Source organism: Dendrobates tinctorius, unplaced genomic scaffold (genome assembly GCF_039654945.1).
Source record: "Dendrobates tinctorius isolate UK_male_01 unplaced genomic scaffold, ASM3965494v1 ptg000182l, whole genome shotgun sequence".
Classification (NCBI taxonomy): Eukaryota; Metazoa; Chordata; class Amphibia; order Anura; family Dendrobatidae; genus Dendrobates; species Dendrobates tinctorius.
This window is the reverse complement of record NW_027361849.1, coordinates 3,291,153-3,312,091: the sequence shown is the minus strand read 5'-3', so window position 1 is coordinate 3,312,091 and position 20,939 is coordinate 3,291,153. Positions and strand designations below refer to the sequence as shown.

The window sequence follows — 20,939 nt, the reverse complement described above, 5'->3', positions numbered from 1 at the left end:
GGCCCTCACTGTACGGCGCACCCTGTACGGCCCTCACTGTACGGCGCACCCTATATGGCCCTCACTGTACGGCGCACCCTGTATGGCCCTCACTGTATGGCGCGCCCTGTACGACCCTCACTGTATGGCGCGCCCTGTACGACCCTCACTGTACGGCGCGCCCTGTACGACCCTCACTACTGTACGGCGCGCCCTGTACGTCCCTCACTGTACGGCGCACCCTGTATGGCCCTCGCTGTACGTCGCACCCTATATGGCCCTCACTGTACGGCGCACCCTGTACGTCGCACCCTGTATGGCCCTCACTGTACGACGCACCCTGTACGTCGCACCCTATATGGCCCTCACTGTACGACGCACCCTGTATGGCCCACACTGTACGTCGCATCCTGTACGGCCCACACTGTACGTCGCATCCTGTACGGCGCACCCTATATGGCCCACCCTGTACGGCCCTGACTATGCGGCGCACCCTGTACAACCCACCCTGCATGGCGCACCCTGTACGGCCCTGACTATGCGGCCCACCCTGTACTAGTCACCCTGTATGGCCCTCACTGTACGGCGCACCCTGTATGGCCCTCACTGTACAGCCCTCACTGTTCGGCGCACCCTGTATGGCGCACCCTGTACGGCCCTCACTGTACGGCGCACCCTGTACTACTCACCCTGTATGGCCCACACAGTATGGAGCACCCTGTACGGCGCACCCTGTATGGCCCTCACTGTACGGCGCAGCCTGTACTACTCACCCTGTATGGCCCTCACTGTACGGCGCACCCTGTATGGCCCACACAGTATGGAGCACCCTGTACGGCGCACCCTGTATGGCCCTCACTGTACGGCGCAGCCTGTACTACTCACCCTGTATGGCCCACACGGTATGAAGCACCCTGTACGGCGCACCCTGTACTACTCACCCTGTATGGCCCACACAGTATGAAGCACCCTGTACTACTCACCCTGTATGGCCCACACAGTATGAAGCACCATGTACGGCGCACCCTGTACTACTCACCCTGTACTACTCACCCTGTATGGCCCACACAGTATGGAGCACCCTGTATGGCCCTCACTGTATGGCGCACCCTGTACGGCCGCCGTACAAATTTCTATGAACCTTTAACAACATATCTGCAGGTTAATAGCGCTATCCGATGTGACTGGTTCCCTTTAACCCCTTACAACCCGCTGATAGGGCAGTATTGGATCTCGGCTCTTCTGGTTCAGCTGAGGTTCTGTGCAGTCACCGGATCTCCTGGGATTCTTGTGGGGACTGTTTCTGGGATTAGGGTTACCGCTGCTGGGATGTATTATAGCTCCTCGCCCCAATGCTAACACCTGACATATAGGGTAATTTGGGCTGTAATGGGGGTCTGCCGGGGCGGACAGCACCCGGGTCTCATTTTACAAGGTTCGGTCTTACTCTGGGAAAGCTGCCACCTGGTGGCCTCGTGCTGCAGTGCGGCTGCCATACTTGTGAAGGGTTGACCTGTATTCTGTGATTTGCTGCTTTTCCTCTGTCTTGTCTCCATCCTGTTAACTCTTGCGCTTCTCTTCCTTTATGGCTGCGCCCGTCCCCTCCTCCCAGTAAGTCGTTCTCTTCATACTGACGTATTAGCGTGTGTGACTGTGCCCGCCGTGTATCGCCCGCTCACTCGCTGCATCCTCACCTTATTAATACTCTGACCTGCATTTCTGTGGCGCCATTGGACCCAGAGCTTTAATGTTGCAGCCGTAGCGATAAAATAAATCTCTGCTTGTTGTCATTGTTGGATAAAAAAGCCCTGCTCTCACAGCTTAGGTGCTGTTACAATGCATCAGTGTAGGTTAGAGACCAGGACATGTCAGAGCCTTGTCTGATCCTACACTAATACAATGTAACGTCCCCTCAGCTGTTTGACAAGCCTTTATGTCGGGGCCAAGTCTCAGTCTTAAAGTAAACTATTATTTGTTTCTATTCAGTGACAGCGAGCAGTGTCAGTGACCGGCGCAATACCAGAGTCCAAAATCCTCCTGATCTAATGCTGTCACACAGCTGAGGGGTCGTTACACTTGTATCAGCGTGTAATCCTCTGTGAGGTGAGCAGCCTGGACTGATACATTGTAACAGATCATCAGGGCAGCAGAGGGATTTGTGCTGCAGAGCTGAGATCGCAGAGGATTGTCTGCACTGACACACTGTAACAAACCCTCAGCTGTTTCTATGGATTAACAATTGTATAGTGGAATTTGCTCGGCTTGCTGTCAATGAATGAGATTTTTTACATCCAGAGGCTGCAGAGCTCATTACTGTGTGTCAGTTAATGATCAGTGCAGCTGCGTCAGACAGGATCTGGACAGAATTTAAGCCTGCGGGCATAAAACTAATAAACCCCTTTAAGTTAATGTGGCGGTGAAATGTCTGAGTTTGGATGTGCCGTAGTCATTTGACGTGACACCGCTCTTCTCTACCGCCTGCAGCGCTGCAATCACCGATAGAGTACCAACGCAAGGAGAGTAACGCCGCCATGAATAAGCCGCAGATAAACCGGGCGCCCACCCCCAGCAGCAGACCCCTGTCCACCACGCCCATGGGCTCCGAAAAATGCGTCAACCTCCCCACCCGGAATCAGTCATTGCCGCAACGGAAAATACCTACCTCTAACGGCAGTGCGGGGTACGATCTGTACCAGGCGGCAGAGAAGTACGACTCCAGCCAGGTAATGAGCGCGTCTGTACGGCTGCTGGCACACGCAGCTTTTACTACCAAGCGTGTGTTTCATGGCCTCTGCTGCTCACCCCATAGATACTACATGGGTTACATCCAGGCCGGGCGATGTACATGGAGGGGCTGGTCTGATAGGAGCCTCATATCTAGTGTCTTGATACATTTGGTATCTTTATGTTTGAAACATGATATGTGGGAAAAGGTTAGAAAGTTCCAGGGGGTCGAATGCTTTTGCAAGGCACTGTAAAGTATCTCTAGGGGGATGATGATCGTTTCTCCTCTGAGTGCTATTGATTAACCCTTCCCTCCTGCTCCACCCCCGCAGAACGAGCTGGCCGGGTGTAACGGGACCACCTCCATGGCTGTTATCCAAGACTACTATGCACTGAAGGAGAACGAGATTTGTGTCTACCAAGGGGAGGTTGTACAAGTTCTGGCCGTCAACCAGCAGAACATGTTCCTGGTCTACCGGCCGTCCAACGAGCAGTCGCCGGCGGCCGAAGGCTGGATCCCTGGCTCTATTTTGGGGCAAATTACTAAACCTTCTGCTGACAGTAACGACAGAAGCATCAAGTAAGTGCTGCCCGGCGCCGTGTGTGGATTATAGGGAATTTCTGCTGGTTTGTTTCACAGCTTTTGGAAGAAGAGATGAATATGGAGCCTGCGGCGCAGCCAGCGCCACGCGGGACGCTCCTTATTTTTATTTCTTTTTAGGTTTTTTTGTTAATAATTGTACAGAAATGGTAAAGACAAGTTCTGTATAGATGACGCCGCTCCCGATGCAGAGCGCGGACGGCCCCGGACCGGACTACGTGCCATGTTGCCATACTGTAAATTGCTGATAGGACTGTGTGGGACTGAGCCAGGCTCCTCGACGAGGAGATTTATTCTGTTGTCTGTGGCAATTTCTATGTACAGCTGTCGTTATCTTCCCTTTTTTTTTTGGACTTTATTTTCTGATTATTTTAATATATGTTCACGGTAAACCTGTAAGATATTTTGTTTTGCGCCGCGCCCCCAGTACATTCCTGTATAAAGTATTTTGCACTATTTAAAAAGAAAAAAGAGAGAAAAAAAGAAACCTCAGTCCTATCGATGCCGTCAGATCGTGCAATATGATGCTAGTCACAATGGTCATCATTGTACCTGTATTGTAACTAATAATTTTAAATGTACTATTTTAAATATGTAAAATAAATTTTCACCAGGATCAACATGTCACCAGGCACCAGCGTTTTATCTTTTGCGGATTTTTTAATTTATTTTTGTCTTTTTTTTTATTTTATTTATTTGGAATTTGTGAATTTTCTGCAATTATAATGTGAATTTATTAACATGCAATAATTCTGTGGCAAAAGGAAACGTGAAACTCCTGAGCCCTGATGTTCTCTCTGGACCAGGACCCCAAATATCATGGGCCATGGAGCCTGATTCTGTGACCCGGGACTCCTGCACCCCCTATAGCTGCGCCCCTTCTGTGGGATGTTCAGCTCATGGTGGGAACTCTCACTACATATTGTACTTGTGTTCTTAAAGGGCTTGTCCAGGATCATGTAAATTACACCTCTTACCCCCAATTTAGTGCAGGTCTATAAGCAGAACCCATGCAACCCCCCGCCCTCCAGAATCAACATGTCACGAGGCCTTCTTACCATTGTCCGACCTCTGATAATTTTGCCTTCTTTGCATCGTCCTGGAGGACCCCTTTTAAGTCTTGAAATTCTAGATTAGGGGTCTGCATCCTTTGACACTGCAACCCACAGCATTTCCTAATAGCGACAGCGTGTTAACACTGTTGCAGTATGTTGGGAGTTGTAATTTGCCGATCCCTGTTCTAGATGATGCAGGACGCCATGTACAGCTGGGGGGATTCTGACATATCTGTACTTGAAGTGTTAATACTATGTGTTGGAAGAGTCACCTCCTGATGTCACCACTGATCTTCTGCTTGCACAGTTATGATTTACTGTAAAGATATAACATTCAAGTCTCTGATCGGCTCATGATGCACCGTTCATGGTGTTTGCATCAAAACTCCACGTCCAGATGTGTCCGCACTGGCAAACATCACCTGGCTGATATCCAGAACGTGGAACCTCTAGACAGGAAGGAGGTGGGAGGGATGAGACGCATTGTAGCGCTGACCTAGAAAAGCGAGATGCTGAGGTGGCTGTAGAAGATGTGGTGGTGAAGACTGAGACGTAGGGATAATCTGTGAAAGACAAGAGGGGGAACATCTAGGAAATATGGAGATGCATGGACAGGATCTAACATACCTGATGAGGATCTAGGACATCTGGAGATACTTGGTGAGGATCTAGGACATATGGAGATACTTGGTGAGGATCTAGGACATATGGAGATACTTGGTGAGGATCTAGTGCATATGGAGATACATGGTGAGGATCTAGTGCATATGGAGATACATGGTGAGGATCTAGGACGTATGCTGATACATGAGGAGGATGTAGGGCATATGGAGATATATGGTCTGGATCTAGGACATCTGGAGATACTTGGTGAGGATCTAGGACATATGGAGATACTTGGTGAGGATCTAGGACATATGGAGATACTTGGTGAGGATCTAGGACATATGGAGATACTTGGTGAGGATCTAGTGCATATGGAGATACATGGTGAGGATCTAGTGCATATGGAGATACATGGTGAGGATCTAGGACGTATGCTGATACATGAGGAGGATGTAGGGCATATGGAGATATATGGTCTGGATCTAGGACATATGGAGATACTTGGTGAGGATCTAGGGCATATGGAGATACTTGGTGAGGATCTAGGGCATATGGAGATATATGGTCTGGATCTAGGACATATGGATATACATGATGAGGATCTAGGACGTATGGAGATATTTGGTGAGGATCTAGGACATATGCTGATACATGGTGAGGATCTAGGACATATGGAGATACTTGGTGAGGATCTAGGACATATGGAGATACTTGGTGAGGATCTAGTGCATATGGAGATACATGGTGAGGATCTAGGACGTATGCTGATACATGAGGAGGATGTAGGGCATATGGAGATATATGGTCTGGATCTAGGACATATGGAGATACTTGGTGAGGATCTAGGGCATATGGAGATACTTGGTGAGGATCTAGGGCATATGGAGATACTTGGTGAGGATGTAGGGCATATGGAGATATATGGTCTGGATCTAGGACATATGGATATACATGATGAGGATCTAGGACGTATGGAGATATTTGGTGAGGATCTAGGACATATGCTGATACATGGTCAGGATCTAGGACATATGGAGATACTTGGTGAGGATCTAAGATATATGGAGATACTTTGTGAGGATCTAGGACATATGGAGATACATGGTCGGAATCTAGGAAATATGGAGATACTCGGTGAAGATCTAGGACATATGGTGTTACATGAGGAGGATCTAGGACATATGGAAATAAATGAGGAGGATCTAAGGCATATGGAGATACTTGTTGAGGATCTAGTGCATATGGAGATACTTGGTGAGGATTTATGACATATGGAGATACTTGGGGCATATAGGGCTAGGGCATATGGATATACATGGTGAGGATCTAGGACATATGGAGATATTTGGTGAGGATCTAAGACATATGCTGATACATGAGGAGGATGTAGGGCATATGGAGATACATGGTCAGGATCTAGGACATATGGAGATACTTAGTGAGGATCTAGGGCATATGGAGATACTTGGTGAGGATCTCTACCGCATATGGAAATACATGGTCAGAATCTAGGAAATATGGAGATACTTGGTGAGGATCTACCACATATGGAGATACTTGGTGAGGATCTAGGGCATATGGAGATACTTGGTGAGGATCTAGGGCATATGGAGATACTTGGTGAGGATCTAGGGCATATGGAGATTCTTGGTGAGGATGTAGGGCATATGGAGATATATGGTCTGGATCTAGGACATATGGATATACATGATGAGGATCTAGGACGTATGGAGATATTTGGTGAGGATCTAGGACATTTGCTGATACATGGTCAGGATCTAGGACATATGGAGATACTTGGTGAGGATCTAAGATATATGGAGATACTTGGTGAGGATCTAGGACATATGGAGATACTTGGTGATGATCAAGGGCATATGGAGATACTTGCTGAGCATCTAGGGAATATGGAAATACATGGTGAAGATCTAGGACATATGGTGTTACATGAGGAGGATCTAGGACCAGGGCTGTGGAGTCGGTAAGCCAAACCTGCGACTCCGACTCCTCAATTTCCCTTACACCGACTCCACGACTCCGACTCCCACATATATTGCTTATATTTAAGTGAAACATTTATTGTAGTACAATGTGAACACCAGACATTTAATCATTTCTATGATCCAATAATCAAGATATTTAGATAGAACATAATATCTATTTATTGGAATACAACTTTAGAACACAAAAAACTGTAATAAATTGTAAATATGTAATACACTGTATACATGTATACGGTACTGACCAAAGTTTGGACACACCTTCTCATTCAAAGAGTTTTCTTTATTGTCATGACTATGAAAATTGTAGTTTCATTCTGACGACATCAAAACTATGAATTAACACATGTGGAATTATATAATTAAAGTGTGAAACAACTGAAAATATGTCTTATATTCTAGGTTCTTCAAAGTAGCCACCTTTTGCTTTGATTACTGCTTTGCACACTCTTGACATTCTCTTGATGAGCTTCAAGAGGTAGTCACCAGAAATGGTCTTCCAACAGTCTTGAAGGAGCTCCCAGAGATGCTTAGCACTTGTTGGCCCTTTTGCCTTCACTCTACGGTCCAGCTCACCCCAAACCATCTCGATTGGGTTCAGGTCTGGTGACTGTGGAGGCCAGGTCATCTGGCGTAGCACCCCATCACTCTCCTTCTTGGTCAAATAGCCCTTACACAGCCTGGAGGTGTGTTTGAGGCCATTGTCCTGTTGAAAAATAAATGATGGTCCAACTAAACACAAACCGGATGGAATAGCATGCCGCTGCAAGATGCTGTAGCCATGCTGGTTCAGTATGCCTTCAATTTTGAATAAATCCCCAACAGGGTCACCAGCAAAGCACCCCCACACCATCACACCTCCTCCTCCATGCTTCACGGCGGGAACCAGGCATGTAGAGTCCATCCATTCACCTTTTCTGCGTCGCACAAAGACATGGTGGTTGGAACCAAAGATCTCAAATTTGGACTCATCAGACCAAAGCACAGATTTCCACTGGTCTAATGTCCATTCCTTGTGTTCTCTAGCCCAAACAAGTCTCTTCTGCTTGTTGCCTGTCCTTAGCAGTGGTTTCCTAGCAGCTATTTTACCATGAAGGCCTGCTGCACAAAGTCTCCTCTTAACAGTTGTTGTAGAGATGTGTCTGCTGCTAGAAGTCTGTGTGGCATTGACCTGGTCTCTATTCTGAGCTGCTGTTAACCTGCGATTTCTGAGGCTGGTGACTCGGATGAACTTATCCTCCGCAGCAGAGGTGACTCTTGGTCTTCCTTTCCTGGGGCGGTCCTCATGTGAGCCAGTTTCTTTGTAGCGCTTGATGGTTTTTGCCAATGCACTTGGGGACACTTTCAAAGTTTTCCCAATTTTTCGGACTGACTAACCGTCATTTCTTAAAGTAATGATGGCCACTCGTTTTTCTTTACTCAGCTGCTTTTTTCTTGCCATAATACAAATTCTAACAGTCTATTCAGTAGGACTATCACCTGTGTATCCACCAGACTTCTGCACAACACAACTGATGGTCCCAACCTCATTTATAAGGCAAGAAATCCGACTTATTAAACCTGACAGGGCACACCTGTGAAGTGAAGACCATTTCCAGTGACTACCTCTTGAAGCTCATCAAGAGAATGCCAAGAGTGTGCAAAGCAGAAATCAAAGCAAAAGGTGGCTACTTTGAAGAACCTAGAATATAAGACATACAGTATTTTCAGTTGTTTCACACTTTTTTGTTAATTATATAATTCCACATGTGGTAATTAATAGTTTTGACGCCTTCAGAGTGAATCTACAATTTTCATAGTCATGAAAATAAAGAAAACGCTTTGATTGAGAAGGTGTGTCCAAACTTTTGGTGTGTGTGTGTGTGTGTGTGTATATATATATATATATATATATATATATATATATATATATATATATATATATATATATATATATATATATATATATACACATACACACTCACACACACACACACACTCTATGACTTATCTCGGCTAAGATAAAGCCTAGATCCTCAGGCTACATTCACACTATGGGCGTAGCCAGGATCAAACCTGGGGGGGGGGCAGAACCTCATACTGTTCCGCAGAACCTCATACTGCACACCTCAGCTGCTGCAAAGCCTCATACTTCACACCCGTACACTTGAAAATAAAGCCTGCACCTTAAGAAGATGTGGTGATGAATGCAGTCTATATATTCCAACTATTATTATTATTACTTATTGTTATAGCGCCATTTATTCCATGGCGCTTTACATGTAAGGAGGGGTATACATAATAAAAACAAGTACAATAATGTTAAACAATACAAGTTATAACTGGTACAGGAGGAGAGAGGACCCTGCCCGCGAAGGCTCACAATCTACAAGGGATGGGTGAGAATACAGTACGCGAGGGTAGAGCTGGTCATGCAGCGGTTTGATCGATCGGTGGTTACTGCAGGTTATAGGCTTGTCGGAAGAGGTGGGTCTTCAGGCTCTTTTTGAAGGTTTCGATGGTAGGTGAGAGTCTGATATGTTGTGGTAGAGAGTTCCAGAGTAGGAGTGATGCGCGAGAGAAATCTTGTATGCGATTGTGGGAAGAGGAGATAAGAGGGGAGTAGAGAAGGAGATCTTGTGAGGATCGGAGGTTGCGTGCAGGAAAGTACCGGGAGACGAGGTCACAGATGTATGGAGGAGACAGGTTGTGGATGGCTTTGTATGTCATGGTTAGGGTTTTGTAATGGAGTCTCTGGGCAATTGGGAGCCAGTGAAGGGATTGACAGAGGGGAGAAGCTGGGGAATAGCGGGGGGACAGGTGGATTAGTCGGGCAGCAGAGTTTAGAATAGATTGGAGGGGTGCAAGTGTTAGAGGGGAGGCCACAGAGCAGGAGGTTGCAGTAGTCAAGGCGAGAGATGATGAGGGCATGGACTAGGGTTTTTGCAGATTTTTGGTTGAGGAATGAACGGATTCGTGAAATATTTTTGAGTTGAAGTCGGCAGGAAGCGGAAAGGGCTTGGATATGTGGTTTGAAGGAGAGATCAGCGTCAAGGATTACCCCGAGGCAGCGAGCTTGTGGGACTGGGGAGAGTGGGCAGCCATTTACTGTAATGGATAGGTTCGTTGAGGGGGTCACGTGAGATGGGGGAAAGATGATGAATTCTGTTTTGTCCATGTTGAGTTTCAGAAATCTAGCGGAGAAGAAGGATGAAATAGTGGACAGACATTGAGGGATTCTGGTTAGTAGGGAGGTGATATCTGGTCCAGAGATGTAGATCTGTATGTCATCAGCGTAGAGATGATACTGAAAGCCATGAGATTCTATGAGCTGTCCCAGGCCAAAGGTGTAAATGGAGAAGAGCAGGGGCCCTAGGACTGAACCTTGTGGGACTCCGACAGATAGGGGGCGAGGTGAGGAGGTGGTGTGTGAGTGGGAGACGCTGAATGTCCGGTCTGTTAGGTATGATGAGATCCAGGATAGGGCCAAGTCTGTGATGCCAAGAGATGAGAGGGTCTGTAGTAATAGGGAATGGTCCACTGTGTCAAAGGCAGCCGACAGGTCCAGGAGGAGGAGGACAGAGTAGTGTCGCTTGCTCTTGGCGGTTAAGGGCCGGCCCGAACGTATAGGCGAACTAGGTGGCCGCTTAGGGCGCCGACCCAAAGGGGGCGCCAGAGAAAAAATAGAAAAAATTATAAAAAATCTTTTCAAAAGGCAAAAAGTTTTAGGGATGGAAAGAAAAGTGTACATATTTAAGGGCAAATATGACGCAAGAGAGGTTGGTTGGGTTGGCAACAATTTCGATAGAATCTGAAGTTGCTAAACAAATTAATCTCTGTGACTTAGTGTCATCCTTTAAAAAAAAAAAAAAAAAAGGCAAGGAAACAAAAATTTTAATTACCTATGGTCGCTTTTGTTTTGTGTTATTGATTACTTTGTATATATTTGTCCTATACAACTTCTCAGATTACAGAGTTAGGAGAGAGTTAATTAATCATTGTTGTTGTGGTTTATTTTGCTCCTAAATTTATATCCCAAGTTTTCATCTACTGCCAAGAATAGTAGGGGCGCAACAAAATAGTTTCGCCTAGGGCGCCGTAATCTCTCAGGCCGGCCCTGAGGACAGTTCAAGGTAGACGTGTTGTTCCAGTAGCTTGGAGGCATAGGGGAGAAGTGATATAGGGCGATAGCTAGATACAGAGGATGGGTCAAGAGAGGGCTTTTTGAGGATAGGTGTGATAGAGGCATGTTTAAAGCTTGAGGGGAAAACACCAGTTGATATCAGTTGATGTTGATGTTACTGAAGACGAGCAATGCCTGTCCTGGGCGTCCTTTTGGGCAGCTATGAGGTGTACCTGACTGGTGCTAAAAAAAAAGGAGTGTTAGTCTGTGTGCTATCCGGCTTTCATTCTTTTTGGTAGAGATATGATATGGATATAACAATAAATAATAATAATAATAATAATAGACAGATATGGATAAATGGATATATAGATAGCAAAAGCAGATTAGAAATCTGCTCTATTGAAAACATTATCTATGAGCTCAAAAACCTTTCAGGTGATGCGGTTTTTTTTAAAAAGCTGATCTGCTGCTTTTGCAACTGAAAAACGTATCCTCAAAAAACGCTGTGTGTGAATGTAGCCTTAGATCAGGAATAGAACAGCCATTTATAGGACATTTCATAACTTTCCCAAATTCCTATGAAAAAATATTCAGCACATTCTGCATTGAACTACTGTACCCAATTTATTATATATTTTAGGAGTCGGTCCATTTTATACTGACTCCACCAAAATGAGCACCGACTCCACAACTCCGACTCCACAGCCCTGTCTAGGACATATGGAAATACATTAGGAGGATCTAAGGCATATGGAGATACTTGTTGAGGTTCTAGTACATATGGAGATACTTGGTGAGGATTTATGACATATGGAGATACTTGGTGAGGATCTAGGGAATATGGAAATACATGGTAAAGATCTAGGACTTTTTTAAATATATGAGGAGGATCTAGGGCATATGGAGATACATGGTGAGGATCTAGGGCATGTGGAGATACATGGTCAGAATCTAGGACATATGGAGATGATACATGGTGAAGATCTAGGGCATATGGAGATACATGGTGAGGATCTAGGGCATATGGAGATACATGGTGAGGATCTAGGGCATATGGAGATACATGGTGGGGATCTAGGACATATGGAACTACATGGTCGGAATCTAGGAAATATGGAGATACTCGGTGAGGATCCAGGACATATGGAGATACATGAGAAGTATCTAGGACATATGGAAATACATGGTGAAGATCTAGGACATATGGTGTTACATGAGGAGGATCTAGGACATATGGAAATACAGGAGGAGGATCTAAGGCATATGGAGATACTTGTTGAGGATCTAGTGCATATGGAGATACTTGGTGAGGATTTATGACATATGGAGATACTTGGTGAGGATCTAGGGCATATGGATATACATGGTGAGGATCTAGGACATATGAAGATATTTGGTGAGGATCTAAGACATATGCTGATACTTGGTGAGGATCTAGGGCATATGGAGATACATGGTGAGGATCTAGGACATGTGGAGATATTTGGTGAGGATCTAAGACATATGCTGATACTTGGTGAGGATCTAGGGTATATGGAGATACATGGTGAGGATCTAGGACATGTGGAGATATTTGGTGAGGATCTAAGACATATGCTGATACTTGGTGAGGATTTAGGACATATGGAGATACTTGGTGAGGATCTAGGGCATATGGAGATACTTGGTGAGGATCTCTAGGGCATATGGAAATACATGGTCAGAATCTAGGAGATATGGAGATACTTGGTGAGGATCTAGGACATATGGAGATACTTGGTGAGGATCTAGGACATATGGAGATACTTGGTGAGGATCTAGGACATATGGAGATACTTGGTGAGGATCTAGGACATATGGAGATACTTGGTGAGGATCTAGGACATATGGAGATACTTGGTGAGGATCTAGGACTTTTTTTAAATACATGAGGAGGATCTAGGGCATGTGGAGATACATGGTCAGAATCTAGGACATATGGAGATGATACATGGTGAAGATCTAGGGCATATGGAGATACATGGTGAGGATCTAGAGCATATGGAGATACATGGTGAGGATCTAGGGCATATGGAGATACATGGTGAGGATCTGGGACATATGGAGATACATGGTCGGAATCTAGGAAATATGGAGATACTCGGTGAGGATCTAGGACATATGCTGATACATGAGGATCCAGAACATGGAGATACATGAGAAGTATCTAGGACATATGGAAATACATGGTGAAGATCTAGGACATAGGACATATGCTAATAGATGAGGAGGATCTAGGACATGGGGAGAGCTTAGGCTGGGAAATAACCTATTGGGAACCACAATGTCGACTGACTCAGATCATGAAGGCTGTGTAAGAGCAGGCTGTAGAAGGTGGTGCCACAAGGATGATGTAATTATGGTGAGCTGAGGAGGTTCTAGGACAGACACCATAAGACAGGGGTGGGGAATCTGTTTTCTTCCAAGGGCCATTTGGATATTTATTCCATCCTTCGGGGGGCCGTACAAACTCCGCCCACAAAGTACATCCTGACTCTGGCACTGGTGCCAGGACTTTAATCTTTCATTGCATGCACTTCAGTGTTCAGTAGTGAACACTGCGTGTGTGTGCTAACAGAGCTAGAAGAAATTAATAAGTTGGTGTCAATCAAAACACAACTCCCTGCCCAAGCACTGCAGTCCCTGAGAATCTGCCCGGGGGCCTGATAAAAGGTCATCGAGGGCCGTAAATGGCTCGGGGGCCTGAGGTTCCCCACCCCTGCCATAAGATAATGATGTCCTAGGACACATGGGGTGAGATGAGGAGGTTCTAGGTCAAATGACGTAAGATTATATTGTATAAAATGTACGGTAGTTCCTAGAAGACATGATGAAGTGACAAAGTAGCAGGGCTCAATGTATGATGAGACTCCAAATGATTCTAAGATGTTTAAGACATTAGGTGACACAGTAGACGCCTGCCATGACCAGGAGGTGATGAGGTGCTGGGCGTAGGAAACCCGCTGCTGGATGAGCCGCCATGACACGGTACTATGTGATCAGTCCAGATAAAGCAGGAGACGTATGGCATGAGATCCATGTCCTTCCTTTACACGCCAGTCAGGTGACGGCTGCCATATTATTCTAATTCCAGGCCCTGGCACTGATGGTATTACATGTGATGTTTCTTGCAGGAGGTTTATACTTCTGGGGTGTGAATACTTTCCTCCTCCAGGCCGTAGCCGCATTGTTTCCAGTGATTTCACATTCTCCGGTCATTGGGGTGTTGTCAGATTTGATCTGCACCTTTTGGACAATGTTCACATGGCACAGTATGATACGTGTGGATGTGCCCCCCATAACCTGGAATCAGGGGAAACAATTCAGTAGCTTGATATAACGGACAGGACTGACAGCCATAAATCCCCCCAAACCTGTCCAAGGGGCAGTGCGCTGCTGTGTGATTGGTTGCTGGGGGCTCTGATATTTTGTATCTTGTCTTCCTATTTTCTGCTCGTGTGTGTAAGTATATATCCATATACCAGGTACGCCACCCGCTACCCTGCATGACGAGTGCTTGATATGTTCTCTGAGCTTCTCCGCAGGATCCTGCCCTGTGTGGACGGCGCCCTGCCTTCACTCTCATTTCAGTTCTGCCATTTGATTGGTGCGTTTTTTGGTACAACAGGAAGTCATGTTCTTGGCACACGCTCCGCATGAGAAAACGGGACGGCAAGGAGGCAAACGGCCAGTGTAAAACCATGGAGGGTCTGGGCAGCAAGGTGAAAGTGAGTAAGGAGCCGGACCCCGCGGGTCACGTCACCACATCCCGCTCCTCCTGCAGGACGCAGGTTTTATGCCATTTCTGTTTTTCATTTCTGCAGGATTTTGCATGGCGCTCATGTACATGGCACTCTGTGCGGTTCTATTATTTACCCTGCATATGACACGAGCGGTCACTGCATGCAGAGGGTGTGTGAGGCCTCCAGGCATCGGGGGGTTAACAGGTATCCTGCTGACACGGGCTGAGTTCACGTCTCCGCTGTCATCTCTGGGTTTCTGAATCGTCATAGCAACAGAAAAACAGAAGTGGCGGTGTGCCAGATCTGACGCTGTCATGGTGTCCATCGTGATGGGAAGAGTAGTGCTGCGATGTACAGTGCGTTGCGAAAGTATTCGGCCCCCTGGAACTTTTCAACCTTTTCCCACATATCATGCTTCAAACATAAAGATACCAAATGTAAATTTTCGGTGAAGAATCAACAACAAGTGGGACACAATTGTGAAGTTGAACGAAATTTATTGGTTATTTTACATTTTTGTGGAAATTCAAAAACTGAAAAGTGGGGCGTGCAATATTATTCGTCCCCTGTAACTTAAAATCTTGTTGCGCCTCCTTTTGCTGCGATTACAGCTGCAGTCGCTTGGGGTATGTCTCTATCAGTTTTGTACATCGAGAGACTGAAATTCTCGCCCATTCTTCCTTGGCAAACAGCTCGCGCTCAGTGAGGTTGGATGGAGATCGTTTGTGAACAGCAGTTTTCAGCTCTTTCCACAGATTCTCGATTGGATTCAGGTCTGGACTGTGACTTGGCCATTCTAACACCTGGATACGTTTATTTGTGAACCATTCCATTGTAGATTTTGCTTTATGTTTGGGATCATTGTCTTGTTGGAAGACAAATCTCCGTCCCTGTCTCAGGTCTTTTGCAGACTCCAACAGGTTTTCTTCTAGAATGGTCCTGTATTTGGCTACATCCACCTTCCCATCAATTTTAACCATCTTCCCTGTCCCTGCTGAAGAAAAGCAGGCCCAAACCATGATGCTGCCACCACCATGTTTGACAGTAGGGATGGTGTGTTCAGGGTGATGAGCTGTGTTGCCTTTACGCCAAACATATCGTTTGGCATTGTTACCAAAAATTTTGATTTTGGTTTCATCTGACCAGAGCACCTTCTTCCACATGTTTAGTGTCTCCCAGGTGGCTTCTTGCAAACTTTAAACTACACTTTTTATGGATATCTTTGAGAAATGGCTTCCTTCTTGCCACTCTTCCATAAAGGCCAGATTTGTGCAGTGTACGACTGATTGTTGTCCTACGGACAGACTGTCCCACCTCAGCTGTAGATCTCTGCAGTTCATCCAGAGTGATCATGGGCCTCTTGGCTGCATCTTTGATCAGTCTTCTCCTTGTTTGAGATGAAAGTTTAGAGGGACGGCCGGGTCTTGGTAGATTTGCAGTGGTATGATACTCCTTCCATTTCAATATGATCGCTTGCACAGTGCTCCTTGGGATGGTTAAAGTTTTGGAAATTATTTTGTATCCAAAGCCGGCTTTAAACTTCTCCACAACAGTATCACGGACCTGCCTGTTGTGTTCCTTGGTCTTCATGATGCTCTCTGTGCATCAAAAAGAACCCTGAGACTATCACAGAGCAGGTGCATTTATACGGAGACTTGATTGAACACAGGTGGATTATATTTATCATCATTAGTCATTTAGGACAACATTGGATCATTCAGAGATCCATAATGAGATTCTGGAGCGAGTTTACTGCACTGAAAGTAAAGGGGCCGAATAATACTGCACGCCCCACTTTTCAGTTTTTGCATTTGCACAAAAATTTAAAATAACCAATACATTTCATTCAACTTCACAATTGTGTCCTACTTGTTGTCGATTCTTCACCAAAAATTTACATTTGGTATCTTTATGTTTGAAGCATGATAGGTGGGAAAAGGTTGAAAAGTTCCAGGGGGGCGAATACATTTGCAAGGCACTGTACGACAGGTTAGCGACTGAGACGTGAACTCAGTGATAAAGAAGATTCTAACAGACTGATGTGATGTCCCGGGCATGTGAGGGGTTAATGATGAGGAGGTCACCATGTGAGCAAATCCAACCCCCGCGGACAACTGACCCCTGTGCAGCAGACCTTCCTGACGTTACATTGTCCTCCCCTCATGTCCCGTGTCCAGATGCAGAACATGGTGGTCGCTACGTCGTCTCCAGTAAACGCTGTGTCCACTGTTACCATTTCCCAGAAATCTATCGGTCTCCCTCGCATGTGCTTCAGTGTGAGCGGAGCGGATGCATGGACGCTGCTCCTACATGTCCTGGCTTCTGTCACCCCACACCTATTGTGTCCTGTAATGATTCTAGTCATCTCCCCGGCTGCATCCATGGACCATGCTTCTCCAAAATCAGTGCCTCCCCCCTCCCCCCCCCATGTAAATATAAAGGGTCTGCACCAAAACTGCAGGTCCTATACCGAATAAATCTCCATAAATGGCCGAGTCCCTGGAAATATATATATTACATCACTGACTGCACATCTCTTATATGCTCTCCAGAGCTGCACTCACTATTCTGCTGATGTATAACAGAGGGCGTATCTCAGGATCAGTACTGTAATGTATATACACAGTGAGTGCAGCTCTGGAGTATAATACAGGAGGTAACTCAGGATCAGTAATGTATGTACACAGTGACTGCACCAGCAGAATAGTGAGTGCAGCTCTGGAGTATAATACAGGATGTAACTCAGGATCAGTAATGTAATGTGTGTACACAGTGACTGCACCAGCACAATAGTGAGTGCAGCTCTGGGGTATAATACAGGAGGTAACTCAGGATCAGTAATGTAATGTATGTACACAGTGACTTCACCAGCAGAATAGTGAGTGCAGCTCTGGAGTATAATACAGGATGTAACTCAGGATCAGTAATGTATGTACACAGTGACTGCACCAGCAGAATAGTGACTGCAGCTCTGGAGTATAATACAGGATGTAACTCAGGATCAGTAATGTATGTACACAGTGACTGCACCAGCAGAATAGTGAGTGCAGCTCTGGGGTATAATACAGCATGTAACTCAGGATCAGTAATGTAATGTGTGTACACAGTGACTGCACCAGCAGAATAGTGAGTGCAGCTCTGGAGTATAATACAGGATCAGATCAGTAATGTATGTACACAGTGACTGCACCAGCAGAATAGTGAGTGCAGCTCTGGAGTATAATACAGGAAGTAACTCAGGATCAGTAATGTAATGTATGTACACAGTGACTGCACCAGCAGAATAGTGAGTGCAGCTCTGGAATATAATACAGGAGGTAACTCAGGATCAGTAATGTATGTACACAGTGACTGCACCTGCAGAATAGTGAGCGCAGCTCTGGAATATAATACAGGAGGTAACTCAGGATCAGTAATGTAATGTATGTACACAGTGACTGCACCAGCAGAATAGTGAGTGCAGCTCTGGAGTCTAATACAGGATATATTATACACAATGACTTTGCTCTTTATGGAGATGACTTTTGTATGTAATCTGTGTAGTAATCATTAGAGTTGACTAATTGTTATACTGTGTTTTCCTCTGTGTTCTTCTCATGTCATTTTTCTATCATGCATTCTGTGTTTCTCTCTTGCATTACATATGGTGTCTATGAAACCATCAGAGCTCGGCATCCCCTCCATAGTCACATACATAACATGCTGCCTGCAGTCACCACTAGGGGGAGCTCACTGTATACCTTGTCTTTATATTTTTAGTATAACATGAGCCCCCCTAGAGGCAGCTGTGAATAGACGATGAGATGTTGTAGTTTTCTGTCCGTGTAGGGGATGAGGGGCTCTGTATCAGGGGATGAGGGGCTCTGTAGCAGGAGATTCTCCAGTGCACACCAATAAGTCTGTGTTAATGGATATAAAAATGGTGGACCCTATACACAGAACGGCCCAAAGCCAAGTACACATTGTTTTATGACATGATTAAAATAGTAACTGGATTAAAAAGGGAAGTTCACACACAGAAACAAGCAGCAGATGGGTCCAGTTGTGACGTCTAAACATCAAAGATGGTGTATATTATGCTGACCGATAATGGCGATGTACACAGATGAGCGGCCAGACAGTGCCGTGTGTACGACCATCCCTGCGTCCTGAGGATAGTGCTGGGTGCGGAGACGGCGCGGTGTCAGCAGGAGACGCAGCGTCAAACTGCAGAGCCCAAAACGCGTCACGTGAAATGTACAAAAAGAAATAAAAGGAAAAGTGTCACCAGATGTATGCCCCCTAAACTGAGAGCAGCGTCGTGCGGAGATAGAGACCCTGATACCTGCTATGTGTCACTTACTGGGCTGCTTAGTGCAGTTTATCAGCAGGAGACTATCACTAGAGAACCCATAAACCTGTGGCCATATCTCCTCCATATTCATGAGCTCTGTGTAACCCCCGCCCCCACCGCTCATTCACAGCTTTCTGCCTATGCACAGTGCAGATAGAAAGTTGGCAATCGGTGGTGTGGGGGTAATGTTATGCACTGCTCAGCACTCCAGAGAACTATGAGGTTTGCAGCAGAGAAAACAGAGATTTTATCACAACTGCGGCAAGTAGCCCAGTGAGTAACACATTGCTGGACTGCAGGGCTCTGCCCCTACATCATGCTGCTCTCTGGTGGGAAACATGGCGGAGCGAAACCGCAAGATTGGAAGGTGAACGTGCCCATTGTGGGGAAATCAAGAGCCATACGAACCGCGAAACCTCCCAAAATCAGATCAACACGTGTATCACTGGTACAGAAGGCGAGCTGTAGCTAGACAAGGGGGCATGATTGCTGCGGTATCCCTGTGTCGGCTCTGCGGGGATAATGGTGGGCTCCGTAGGGTCCGATTATTCGGTGTGACCATTAGGGGGTCGCTGCAATCCCTGTACGCTTGGATAATGGATAATAATCCCTGAGCTTGTTCCACTATACTGTCCTCAGACGTCAGCACGGTGTGTGGTGAGACATGGAGCTAATCCCCCGAGTCTAAGAGGCTACAAGTGTGACCTTCTGTTATTGATTGCAGATGTGACAGGAAAGGGTGAAACTATAGGGTGCAATAACAGGAGCCAGTCAGAAGGTAGACCCCCACAGAGCCTAAAACTGTCTGCAGGACACAGCGACATGGGGTAATACCCAGGTAACATGGGGTAATACACAGGTAATATGGGGTAATACACAGGTAATATGGGGTAATACACAAGTAACATGGGGTAATACACAGGTAACATGGGGTAATACACAGGTAACATGGGGTAATACACAGGTAATATGGGGTAATACACAGGTAATATGGGGTAATACACAGGTAATATGGGGTAATACACAGGTAACATGGGGTAATACACAGGTAATATGGGGTCATACACAGGTAATATGGGGTAATACACAGGTAATATGGGGTAATACACAGGTAACATGGGGTAATACACAGCGATATGGGGTAATACACAGGTAACATGGGGTAATACACAGGTAATATGGGGTAATACACAGGTAATATGGGGTAATACACAGGTAACATGGGGTAATACACAGGTAACATGGGGTAATACACAGGTAATATGGGGTAATACACAGGTAATATGGGGTACTACACAGGTAACATGAGGTAATACACAGCGATATGGGGTAATACACAGCGATATGGGGTAATACCCAGGTAACATGGGGTAATACACAGGTAACATGAGGTAATACACAGTAACATGAGGTAATACACAGTGATATGAGGTAATACACAGGTAACATGGGGTAATACACAGTGATATGAGGTAACATGGGGTAATACACAGTGATATGAGGTAATACACAGGTAACATGGGGTAATACACAGTGATATGAGGTAACATGGGGTAATACACAGCGATATGGGATAATACACAGGTAACATGGGGTAATACATAGGTAACATGGGGTAATACACAGCGATATGGCGTAATACACAGGTAACATGGGGTAATACACAGGTAACATGAGGTAATACCCAGGTAACAGGTAATACACAGTGATATGAGGTAATACACAGGTAACATGAGGTAATACACAGTGATATGGGATAATACACAGGTAACATG

At 45.7% G+C, this 20,939-nt stretch overlaps 1 protein-coding gene across 6 annotated transcripts in view; it reads left to right on the top strand.

Moving 5' to 3' along the window:
• KALRN (kalirin RhoGEF kinase) overlaps window positions 1-20,939 on the top strand; it is a 256,773-nt gene that overhangs the window by 192,944 nt on the left and 42,890 nt on the right. For 4 of the 6 annotated variants that reach the window (XM_073551935.1, XM_073551936.1, XM_073551937.1 and 1 more), the window contains 2 exons: window positions 2,464-2,702; window positions 3,036-3,931. In XM_073551935.1, coding sequence (XP_073408036.1) covers window positions 2,464-2,702; window positions 3,036-3,287 — 491 coding nt within the window. In that variant the 3' untranslated portion in view covers window positions 3,288-3,931. Of the gene's footprint in view, window positions 1-2,463; window positions 2,703-3,035; window positions 3,932-14,716; window positions 14,821-15,115; window positions 15,118-20,939 lie in introns of those variants that run through there. The other 2 variants (XM_073551939.1, XM_073551934.1) reach the window with 2 other exon arrangements.